The sequence below is a fragment of the Sebastes umbrosus genome, chromosome 19 (assembly GCF_015220745.1).
Source record: "Sebastes umbrosus isolate fSebUmb1 chromosome 19, fSebUmb1.pri, whole genome shotgun sequence".
NCBI classification, from domain to species: Eukaryota; Metazoa; Chordata; class Actinopteri; order Perciformes; family Sebastidae; genus Sebastes; species Sebastes umbrosus.
In genome coordinates, this window is record NC_051287.1 from 182,739 (window position 1) to 196,091 (window position 13,353).

The following is a 13,353-nucleotide window of genomic DNA, read 5'->3' on the forward strand; positions in this document are numbered from 1 at the left end:
TGTTCACTACCTGCTCAGGTACTCTGATCACTACCTGCTCAGGTACTCTGATCACTACCTGCTCAGGTACTCTGTTCACTACCTGCTCAGGTACTCTGATCACTACCTGCTCAGGTACTCTGTTCTCTATCTGCTCAGGTACTCTGATCACTACCTGCTCAGGTACTCTGTTCACTACCTGTTCAGGTACTCTGATCACTACCTGCTCAGGTACTCTGTTCACTACCTGCTCAGGTACTCTGTTCACTACCTGTTCAGGTACTCTGATCACTACCTGCTCAGGTACTCTGTTCACTACCTGCTCAGGTACTCTGTTCTCTACCTGCTCAGGTACTCTGATCACTACCTGTTCAGGTACTCTGATCACTACCTGCTCAGGTACTCTGTTCACTACCTGCTCAGGTACTCTGTATACTACCTGCTCAGGTACTCTGATCACTACCTGCTCAGGTACTCTGTATACTACCTGCTCAGGTACTCTGATCACCACCTGCTCAGGTACTCTGTATACTACCTGTTCAGGTACTCTGATCACCACCTGCTCAGGTACTCTGTATACTACCTGCTCAGGTACTCTGTATACTACCTGCTCAGGTACTCTGTATACTACCTGCTCAGGTTCTCTGATCACTACCTGCTCAGGTACTCTGATCACTACCTGCTCAGGTACTCTGTTCACTACCTGCTCAGGTACTCTGATCACTACCTGTTCAGGTACTCTGATCACTACCTGCTCAGCTACTCTGATCACTACCTGCTCAGGTACTCTGTTCACTACCTGCTCAGGTACTCTGATCACTACCTGTTCAGGTACTCTGATCACTACCTGTTCAGGTACTCTGATCACTACCTGCTCAGGTGTATCTCAGTAGTTTTCTGTGATATCTGTTCGTATTAACTGAGGCTTTCTTTATGTTGTTCTGGTTTTGAAACATCAGAGTTAGTAGAGGACGGAAGACGAGGGACAGTTAGAGGAGGACATGTTGATGGACGAGGAGAGGACGGAGGAGGACACGTGTTGGAAGCAGCTCATTTCCTCTTTGTCTCTCCTCCACTCTTCCTCACGGACTGTAATCTCCTCCTGATGGAGTCTAGAGGACGACACCTGTGGCCCCGACCCTCTTCCTCCTCCTCCTCCTCCTCCTCCTCCTCTTCTTCCTCCTCCTCTTCCTCCTCCTCCTCCTCCACCTCCTCCACCTGCTCCTCTTCTTCTTCCTCCTCCTCCTCCTCCACCTCCTCCTCCTCCTCCTCTTCCTCCTCCTCTTCCTCCTCCTCTCCATCCCTTTATCATCCTGTCTTCTCTTACCCTCTCTCCTCCTGTTTACTCTCCGTCCTTCCTCAGTAGTGTTTGGTTTTAATAAACTCTTCCTCTTTCTCCTCTAAATGCTGCTTTTCTTTCATCCTCCTCCTCATCCTCGTCTTCCTCTCCTCCTTTCATTCCCTCTCTCTCGTCTCACCTCACATGTAGAAACCAGCTGACTTTCATCTTCAAACGTCTGTGTGTCCTCTCCGTCGTCTCCGTCGTCTCAGCGTCCTGCAGAGTCTCTTTCATTCATTTAAACCTCTCAGCAGGAAACCTGAACAACAAACACACGGAGACAATCTGGAGGGAATGTGACATCAAGTTTAAGACATGAGCTTCAGGTTTATCATGTGTATATAGAGTATGTATATACAGTATGTGTGTGATGGATGTGATGCTGTACTGCCCCCTACAGGACGGATCCGCCTCTAGTCCTCCAGAACTGGAAGAAGTCCTCAGTCATCTTTTACTGAACTAAAAGTACCAACAACAACAACAACGTGAAGATGACCTGCTGTTAACGGAACAAACATCAGTTCAGGTTTTAACAAGACAAGCAGGCAGAGAGCCGAAAGATTCAGAGAGATCAGATCACAACAACGTTCTCTCATCGGCTTCACGCTGGAGTTAGTATGTTTTCCCCGTGTTAGTATGTTCTCCCTCCTCCCCGTGTTAGTATGTTCTCCCCGTGTTAGTATGTTCTCCCCGTGTTAGTATGTTCTCCCTCCTCCCCGTGTTAGTATGTTCTCCCCGTGTTAGTATGTTCTCCCCGTGTTAGTATGTTCTCCCTCCTCCCCGTGTTAGTATGTTCTCCCCGTGTTAGTATGTTCTCCCCGTGTTAGTGTGTTCTCCCCGTGTTAGTATGTTCTCCCCGTGTTAGTATGGGTTTACTCCGGGTGCTCAGGTTTCCTCCCACAGTCCAAAGACATGCAGGATGACAGTTGACTCTAAATGTCCCGTAGGTGTGAATGGTTGTCTGTCTCTGTGTGTCGGTCCTGTGATCGTCTGGAGACCTGTTGTCCAGGGTTTTTGATCAGAGGTTCCAGATGCTGGATGGTGGATGGTGGATGGTTGTTGGTTGTTGGTTGTTGGTTGATGGTTGTGCTGAGTGTCTGCTGCCCTCCAGAGGTCTCAGTCAGGAACTACAACACCACCTTTAACACTTTATAATGATTTAAAACACGATGCTCCTCCTGCTGCTGGAATGTAACTGAGTACATTTACTCAGGTACTAGTAGTACTCTGAGTTACTTATAAGACTGATCTCCAGCTCAAATATAACGTCCTGATTTTACATTAATACCTGATAAATAATAATCTAATGATGTAATATATACTAGTACAACAGTCACAGTTTAATACTGCAACTACGTTTTACTGATTATACTCAAGTACTTTTACTGTAACAGAGTATTTTTTACAGTGTGGTATTAGTATTTTTTTTACAGTAACAGAGTATTTTTTACAGTGTGGTATTAGTATTTTTTTACAGTAACAGTATTTTTTACAGTGTGGTATTAGTATTTTTACTGTAACAGAGTATTTTTTACAGTGTGGTATTAGTATTTTTTTTACAGTAACAGTATTTTTTACAGTGTGGTATTAGTATTTTTACTGTAACAGAGTATTTTTTACAGTGTGGTATTAGTATTTTTTTTACAGTAACAGAGTATTTTTTACAGTGTGGTATTAGTATTTTTACTGTAACAGAGTATTTTTTACAGTGTGGTATTAGTATTTTTTTACAGTAACAGTATTTTTTACAGTGTGGTATTAGTATTTTTTACTGTAACAGAGTATTCTTTACAGTGTTGTATTAGTATTTTTACAGTAACAGAGTATCTTTTACAGTGTGGTATTAGTATTTTTTTTTACAGTAACAGAGTATTTTTTACAGTGTGGTATTAGTACTTTTAATGTAACAGAGTATTTTTTACAGTGTGGTATTAGTACTTTTAATGTAGCAGAGTATTTTTTACAGTGTGGTATTAGTATTTTTACTGTAACAGAGTATTTTTTACAGTGTGGTATTAGTATTTTTAATGTAGCAGAGTATTTTTTACAGTGTGGTATTAGTATTTTTAATGTAGCAGAGTATTTTTTACAGTGTGGTATTAGTATTTTTAATGTAACAGAGTATTTTTTACAGTGTGGTATTAGTACTTTTACTGTAACAGAGTATTTTTTACAAATAGCCAAATAGAAGAGACCTGACTAGAACCTCTGACTGAGAATATTATAGAATTTATAACCTCCTGAATATCTGTTGATCACAGCTGTTTAGGTTTGTTTGTTTCTTTTACTTATTATTATTAATAAAAATAATAATAATAATAATAATAATAATAATAATAATAATAACAATATTATCCTGAACCTGTGATTTACCTGTAACTTAGACTATTTCCTGAAACCTCCTGTATATGTTTGTTTCTGTTACTGTTGCTTATATGTTTGTGTTATTAATATTGTTCATGTTGAAAGTAATAAACGATAAATAAATGTATTGTTATAGTTATTTGGTGTAAAACCCTTTGTGTTGTCAGTCAGGAGGCTGTCTTTATTAGCATTATTATTATTATTGTGTAAAATAATAAAGCATAAATAAATATATTGTAGATTATTTCCTGTAACCTCCTGTATATGTTTTATTATTATTATTATTATTATTATTATTATTATTGTGTAAATTAATAAAGTTTAAATAAATATATTGTAGATTATTTCCTGTAACCTCCTATATATGTTTTATTATTATTATTATTATTGCTTAAAATAATAAAGTTTAAATAAATATGTTGTTGAATAGTTTCTTTGTTGTTGTTGTTGTCCTCAGGCTCTCTCTCTGTAGTAGTACCGTGTCTCTAGAGGCGCTGTCTCTGTCTCGCTGCAGAGCACTAAGCCGGGGAGTGAGTGGTGTAGTACTGTGTCTCCTCCAGCAGGAGGCGCTGTGTCTAGCCTCCACTAAGCGGGGGAGTGAGTGGAGAGGTGCTGTAGTGTAGTGGTGGTGTAGTACCGGGTCTCCTCCAGCAGGGGGCGCTGTATAGAGCTCTCTAAGCGGGGGAGTGAGTGGAGAGGTGCATGAAATGGAGAAAGATGGCGGATCATGTGCAGGTGAGCAGGATTCATGTTTTAGTGACCGGCTGTTGATGCTCCCGCTGCTGGGAGAGGAGGAGGAGGGAGAGCAGGCGAGGGGAGAGGGAGAGCAGGCTGACAGAGGACCGGAGGACCAGAGGGTTGGAGAGACCCGGTAGACCGGAGAACACGCTCTGTTGACGGCCCGCTGGACCAGCCTGCTGGAGGCTAGCTGGTAGCCGCTGAGGGCTAGCCTCTGTGTTAGCGGGTTAGCCGGGCTGGTGGAGGGGTTCTCGGCTCCAGACCGTCAGCAGCAGCCGGTAACCTCCGGGATGATCCCCGGTGTCGGTGCCGGTGTCCCGCAGCGCTCCACCGGGAGAACGGAGAGACTCAGCGAAGTAAACAACAAGAGAGAGAGGAGGCTAGCTGCTAGCTGTCAGGCTAACAGCTAGCAGCTAGCATCACGTTGGTTCTAAACACAGAGCCGTTAGCTGCTAGCTGTTAGCCGTTAGCCGTTAGCTGCTAGCTGCTAGCTGCTAGCTGCTAGAGAGACCTGAGGACCCGGATGTTTACATGTTAATGTATTGTCCTGTTATGCTACAGCTAGCCTCTAGCTAGGCTATGCTAATGTTAGCTATGCTATGCTAGCGTTAGCTTCAGTCTCTTCCCGCCCGAGTCAGTTTGAAACCTGGTTCTGGTTCTGTTAACTGTTTGTCTGGATGGATAACCCGGGTCAGTGCCGGGTCGCTGCTGTGTTGGCTGCTGGAGGCCGTGTGAGCGGAGGCGACCCGGGTTCTGTATATATATATAACTATATATAACTATAACTATCTAACGGCTTGTTGATGTTCTGTTGGGTCAGCTAGCTGCTAGCTGTCTCAGCTAACAGCTCAGCTAGCTGCTGCTGGTCTGGACACATGTTGGATCAGTCAGAGAGGACTAACAGCTAGACTCTGATCTGCTGCTGCTCCATCACACTGAGACACAGAACCACACTGAGACACAGAACCACACTGAGACACAGAACCACACTGAGACACAGAACCACACTGAGACACAGAACCACACTGAGACACAGAACCACACTGAGACACAGAACCACACTGAGACACAGAACCACACTGAGACACACAGAACCACACTGAGACACAGAACCACACTGAGACACAGAACCACACTGAGACACAGAACCACACTGAGACACAGAACCACACTGAGACACAGAACCACACTGAGACACAGAACCACACTGAAACACACAGAACCACACTGAGACACAGAACCACACTGAGACACAGAACCACACTGAGACACAGAACCACACTGAGACACAGAACCACACTGAGACACAGAACCACACTGAGACACAGAACCACACTGAGACACACAGAACCACACTGAGACACAGAACCACACTGAGACACAGAACCACACTGAGACACAGAACCACACTGAGACACAGAACCACACTGAAACACACAGAACCACACTGAGACACAGAACCACACTGAGACACAGAACCACACTGAGACACAGAACCACACTGAGACACAGAACCACACTGAGACACAGAACCACACTGAGACACAGAACCACACTGAGACACACAGAACCACACTGAGACAGAACCACACTGAGACACACAGAACCACACTGAGACACACAGAACCACACTGAGACACACAGAACCACACTGAGACAGAACCACACTGAGACACAGAACCACACTGAGACACACAGAACCACACTGAGACACAGAACCACACTGAGACACAGAACCACACTGAGACACACAGAACCACACTGAGACACACAGAACCACACTGAGACACACAGAACCACACTGAGACACACAGAACCACACTGAGACACACAGAACCACACTGAGACACAGAACCACACTGAGACACAGAACCACACTGAGACACACAGAACCACACTGAGACACACAGAACCACACTGAGACACAGAACCACACTGAGACACACAGAACCATACTGAGACACAGAACCACACTGAGACACAGAACCACACTGAGACACAGAACCGGCTCTCTGCTCTCTGTTAGTGGGTTATAGCTATCTATAACTACATGCTGCATGTTATTGTTGTAGCTCTGCATGCTGCTAGCAGCAGGGGCTCATATGAAGACTAGTAGTGACTTTATATTAATAACAGACTCAGAGTCACAGGAGCAGCTGCAGATATCAACCAGATGTATATGAATCTAGTATAAATAAAGACTGTGTTGTGTCGGGCTGTAGCAGCAGAGAGCTGCAGATATCAACCAGATGTATGAATATAGTATATTATTACTGTGTTGTATCGGGGCTGTAGCAGCGGAGAGATGCAGATATTAAACAGATATATATGAATATAGTATACATATTGCCTGTGTTGTATCGGGGCTGTAGCAGCAGAGAGATGCAGCATCTCTGTCATTGACACTGAGACAGTTTGGACCGGATCCAGAACCAGCTGTATTATATGGCTTTTGTCTCATGAGCTGCACAGACACGATCGTGATCTGATTGTTAAAGATATTCTTGAATAAAGTCATCATTTTCATCCCCTTTATAATACTAATATTGATCTTTTTTCATTATTATTATTATACATAAATATGCATCACATGATGAAGATGACACTAGATATTCTGTCATGTTTAGGGCTATTTTATTATCATTAATCTGATTTTTTCCTCTCTAAGGCTATTATTGTTTTATTTATAAAATGTCAGATAATTGTGAAAACAAATTGTGATTTATCTCTGAAATGTCTTTTTTTAATTCGACCAACAGTCAAAACCCCAAATATATTCAGTTTACTATGTTATAAAACAGAAAATCAACAAGTTGTCACATGTTAGCAGCTGGAACCTGTAGGCCTACAGACTGGTATTTATTTAATTTAAAAATAAGTTATGTGATTAATCAACTCAGATTTAATTTTTAATCAATTAGGGCTGATCTGAAAGCTTTGACCGTTGCCATGGTAATCAGCCTCCAAATCACTATTTGAATGCTTCATTTTTAAATGTATTTTTTAAAATGTAATATTAAAGTATAAATCTCAAAATAGCCCATGAAATAAGCAATATACAGTATATAAAATAAAAAAAACGAAGATTTCAAATACTGATTTGGAGGTCTATTGCCATTGCAACGGTGGAAGCCTCGAAGCCTTCAGGTCAGCTCTAGATAATTGTGATAAATTGTGTTTTTTCATAACTCAGAGTCCTCAGATGTCTCTCTCTTTTTTTTTTTATCTGACCAACATTTAAAAGCCTAACTATATTCAGTTTATTATGTTATAATACATGAAAATCAACAAGTTGATCACATGTCAGCAGCTGGAAGCAGCACAGTCTGGTATTTATTTACTTTAATAATAACTTATATGATGAATCAACTCAGATTGAACTTTTTGTCTATCGACTAACTGGGCTTCGAACAGTCATATCTGTCTGACAATAACTAATAATATTAATGTTGAATATGAATAATAAATAATGCTGCGGGATTATTCCTTATTATTACAATGTTATAAAATTAAGAGAAATCAACACATTGTTATATTTGAGCAGCTGGAAGCAGCACAGTTTGGTTTTTATTTGCTTTAAAAATAACTTGTGTGATTAATCAACTCAGATTTAATTTTCTGTTGATCGACTTATCAATGAATCCAAATGTATTCAGCTGTAGCTTATCTTTACAGGTGTTATTGAACTGTTCTGAACTCTAGCATCACATCGTGAGGGATGATGCAAACTATTATTATTGTTATATATTCTGTCTCTGGAAACTATAACTGAAATGATCAAACCATCAACTGATCCACAGAAAACAAATCGTCAACTACTGTAATCATTTATGAATCATAATGTTTCCAGAGCAGCTCCTCTGGTTCTCTCAGATCTGAGGACTTGTTGTGTTTCTCTCTTGTATTTTACGTATAGATGAGAGAGGATAATGAAGCCGTATGAAGCTTTGGGGCTGCGTGTAATTATTAAATCTGTAATGCTTTTGTTCAGAAGTGCTGCAGTAATAATTATACAGATCTAGATCTAAAATCTTCTGGCTGACATATTAATGTACCTTATTGGTGTAGTTCTGTCCCAGAATGACGATGTGATGTTACTGGAGAATGATATTCATTCAATTAGATTATTACTTTTATTACATTATAACTTGGTATCAGGTGGAAATGTTCTCAAAGTGATGATTATGTTGTTTCTAGTGAACATCTCCATATTCATTCATTATTCTCAACTGTCAAACTGAATGAAGCATCAGCAGTCTTCTTCTCTTCTCTAATATCACAGTGTAATATATATATACACACATATATATATATACTGTACATATATATATATGTAATATCACAGTATAATATATATATATATATATATATGTATATGTATATGTAATATCACAGTGAAATTAATTTATTTGGACTGTTGGTCGGACAAAACGGGACGTGAAGACGTCTTCTTGGACTGAGAAACTGTGATAGACGTTGTTTTTACTGTTTTCTGACATTATAGAGATGAAACGATGAACTAACTGTAACATGTGTTCATGTGTAGATGAATAGAACAGAATAGAAATATATATATTATATATTATATATTATATATATATATATAATATATAATATAAATAGAATAGAAAGCTTTATTGTCATGGTATTAAATAGAAGGAGATTCACAGTGACCACTTCTGGTCAGAGCTTTAAAACAAATACTTGACCAGACTAAATGAGGCAGATAAAACATAGAACAGGTCAAACACACACATTTATAAAGCAAATAAAACAGGTAGAGTAGATGTAATAAATAAATATAAACAGAGTTATTACACTAGAGGTATAAAATAGGTCAAATAGATGTACTGTAAATGGAGGTAATGGCACTTGTGAAATAGGAGGTAGAGTAGATGTAATAAATAAAATGTAAACAAAGATAGTAGCACTTGAGGTATTTATTGCATCAAAGGATATATTGCACAGTCAAATGTTTTTCACATTCAGTGAATCGATAATGAAACTAATCTTTATTATCAGCCATAAATGTAAAAATAATGTGAGTCTGCCAGCGCTGCATCACCTGAGTGAGGAATCCACACAAAACCACATGTATGGACGGAAAATGGCAGATTCAAATGTAGAAAACCAAACACACGCACGTGTGGGTGTGTGTGTGTGTCTGTGTCTGCTGTCAGGCTGCACACGTCCCAAATAAAAATACTAGTTGGTTTGATTTTAAAAATAGAAACCAGAAACCAGCTGGCAGACAGCGTCCTGGGAGCAGGAGGACAGCAGCTGAGAGGAATGAATGAATGAATGAATGAATGAATGAATGAGTGCAGAGCTCCGTGTTATCAACATCAGTCCTTTCTGTGAATCAGTTTACAATAATAATAATAATAATCCCGACTGCTCCAACATTTAGTTAGTTCTCCACATTATTCTGTAAATCATCATAGTGATGTTTCCAGGTTCTCTTCTTGGTCTGACCTGATAGTAAAGAGTTTATAGATGTCATGTTGGGCTCCAGGATACTGTGATGGTTCCTGATAGACCAAACAATCGAGAAAATAATCTGCAGATGAATTGATAATGAAGATCATATTTGTAGCCCTCCTGTAACGTGAAAAACACACAAACCTGCTCCGTCTTCGTCTCGTTCTGGTCTCCTCGTCGTCCATTCATTTCTGATAACGGACACCTGGTCGCTGTCGGCCATGTTCCCTCAGTGACGGCTGATATGACCACATGCAGTCGTCATGATGCCAAAATTATGACTTCGATATAGGGATGCACTGATACCACTTTATTCAGACCGAGTGAAGGACTTACATCTGGGTACTCTCCGATACCGAGTACCGATACGAGTACTTCTCTGAGCCTAAAGAGCCTCGTTAACAGCCAGCTGGAGGGTGTGAGCGACACACGGCAGGCTGGGGAGTCCCGCATACGAGGCGGTGCGCCGCCACCGGCTCTAGGTCGGCTTAGAAAGGCTCGGGGCGAAGGTGGCTCATGGCCGCAGCTTTACGGCGTTCCCCGCCTGGACCTCACCGCACCGTAAACAAAGTGCTCGCTGCGCCCTCTCTCCCCGCCGGGGAGGGACGGGGGCCCCTGCTCCCGGTGCGACTGTTCACCTGGGCGGACTGTCCCCAGTGCGCCCCGGCCGCGTCGTGCCCCCAGATCGGAGCTCGGCCCAGGTAAAAGGCGTCAGGGGTCTGCTGCAATGTCGGCAACCCACCCAACCCGTCTTGAAACACGGACCAAGGAGTCTAAAGCCTGGAGCACACAGCCCGCTTCATGCTCGCGTGACGGCAACGTCGCGTGTTGTTTTTTATTTCGGCGTCCATGTTAACAGGTTAGAGTGGACACACTGCCCGCATGAGACGCACGTCAGACGCGCGTCAGACGCACGTCAGACGTGCGTCTATTTTATAGAATAGAAGGCTCGCCTATTTTACACGCGAGCCGCTTACCTCTCGGCTGCGTCTCCCAGCAGCAACAGACAGTGAAGGTGATCTATTGACAGTATATGAACATCATACCAGCAAGATTACTACAGTTTCCATGTCTAGACATCTGTAGAATATGTCATTGACCATCAATATTTTACACTTCCTATCTAGATTTCAAAATAAAAGGCCTCTAGCGTTTTTAGTGCACAGAATCATGCATTCGTTAACACAATGCTTTTATTCTGAAATACTCTAAATAAAGCAGTGGTGTACTTGCAGGTTTCCATCAAGTTAATATAGTACAGGCTTTTCATTTTGTAAACACTGTAGTAGTCATAGCAGAAACCCTACATATGCTATAAATATAATAGACTGGGTTAATAGGTTATAAGAACATCAGGTGATGGGCAGTATTTTTCGATGCGCGCTCTCTCTCTCTCCCTCTCTCTCTCTCTCTCTCTCTCTCTCTCTCTCTCTCTCTCTCTCTCTCTCTCTCTCAACAAACACCACGTAACTTTATTGTTCTTTCTTTTAGAGGTGTTATTTAATTTTTTTAAAGATATTTAATAATAATTTTCGTTTTCTAAAGGTTAACAAATAACGAAACTGTTTATTTTGCTTTGTTTTATAATAAAAAAAAAAAACACTTTACTTATATTTATCATTCTGAAATACTTCAGGTGTTTTTCTCCATCAAGGCGCAGTTCAGCAACAAGGTGGTGAAAAGCTCCAAGTTGCCTGAGATGTCGGAACATCAGCATTTATAATGTAAATTGCTGTCCCGCCCCAGATGTAAATTAAGTCCTTTTCGATAAAAGCCGCAACCTGGAATGCTGTAGAACAGGAACCCGAAACCCCCTGGAAATGTTGTTTAAAACTGTGCCAGTCAAAGTGAAGAGGGATTGCTGTAGGCTCTCTCTTACTACTAATGTATTTATTTATTTTTTTGTATTAATATATAGCCCACAGAAATCCCTCTTCACTGTCAATGAAGAGGGATTTATATATATATATATATATATATATATATATATATATATATATAGCCCATAGAAATCCCTCCTCACTGTCAGTGAAGAGGGATTTATATATATAGAAATCCCTCTTCACTGACAGAAAAGAGGGATTTATATGGGCTATATATTAATATTTATGTATGAATTTATTTGCTTGTTTTTAATAATATTTACAAATTACCACACAGTTCTTACCCTTTTTTGTCTTAAATAAATATAAATCACATTTATTATGAAGTTAAATGGCCATTAAAAGGCAAACTCTATGTAGAAAGAAAGGGCTGTCAGCAACAGCAAAAACACAGCTGACAGGTAGCTGAGACGCTCCCGAGACGTGGGTAACTCGCGTCTAGTGTGAACACCCTAGGTGGGCATGACGCGGCCACGACATGACGCTGCCATCAGGCGAGCCTGAAGCGCGCTGTGTGGCCCGGGCGTAACGCACGCGCGAGTCAGAGGGTGACGCAAACCCCCGTGGCACAATGAAAGTGAGGGCCAACGCACTGAGGTGGTGATCCCGGCCCAGCGGGGTCCCAGCATCACCGTAAAGTGGTATCAGTGCCGCTGTATCAGAGCCGTTTTGTGAGTACGAGTACATGAGCACAGTATCAGACCTGATACTGGTATCGGTATTGGTGCATCCCGACTTCGATACGATACCCTGCCTAAATATCTGGATACCGATACTGAAATGATACCGCAACAAAAATCTACAACATCAGGAAAAGTAAAAGAATAATAGTCTGTCACTGAAAGAGATGTTGAAGAACACACGGAGGGAGCAGAGCCTTCTGTAGTCCGTCTTCAGAACATTGTAGTTTCATCACGGCAGACTGACGTCACTAACATCCACCGCCGTAACATCATCATCACGGAGTCTAGTGGAAGAGCAGACAGGTTCTCTGAACACCACGGTGTCTTCTCCTGAGTCCTTCTGAAGTCTCCTTCTCATCTCTCCTTGACCTCATGATGTTCTCCATCCAGGTCAATGAGAAGACGTTAGGAGAAGTGGTTAGGAGAAGACGTTAGGAGAAGTGGTTAGGAGAAGACGTTAGGAGAAGACGGTAGGAGAAGTGGTTAGGAGAAGTGGTTAGGAGAAGACGTTAGGAGAAGACGTTAGGAGAAGACGTTAGGAGAAGACGTTAGGAGAAGTGGTTAGGAGAAATGGTTAGGAGAAGACGTTAGGAGAAGACGGTAGGAGAAGTGGTTAGGAGAAGTGGTTAGGAGAAGTGGTTAGGAGAAGACGTTAGGAGAAGACGTTAGGAGAAGACGTTAGGAGAAGACGTTAGGAGAAGTGGTTAGGAGAAGACGTTAGGAGAAATGGTTAGGAGAAGACGTTAGGACGTCATTTTTTGACTTTTCGACCGCAGCCCAGCAGAGTTTCCCATGATGCAACACTCGGTCATACTGTACCTGCTCCTCTCCCAGTAAACATACTGGACCCTGAACGCCTCACACTCCTCCACAATGGAAGCAGTGA

At 41.7% G+C, this 13,353-nt stretch overlaps 1 protein-coding gene across 5 annotated transcripts in view; it reads left to right on the top strand.

The window, feature by feature from the left end:
* The first annotated feature begins 4,229 nt into the window (after positions 1-4,229).
* Positions 4,230-13,353, top strand: part of xpo7 (exportin 7) — a 28,327-nt gene continuing 19,203 nt past the window's right edge. The window contains exon 1 of one of the 5 annotated variants that reach the window (XM_037752642.1): positions 4,230-4,417. In XM_037752642.1, coding sequence (XP_037608570.1) covers positions 4,385-4,417 — 33 coding nt within the window. In that variant the 5' untranslated portion in view covers positions 4,230-4,384. Of the gene's footprint in view, positions 4,418-4,439; positions 4,777-13,353 lie in introns of those variants that run through there. The other 4 variants (XM_037752644.1, XR_005204393.1, XM_037752640.1 and 1 more) reach the window with 4 other exon arrangements.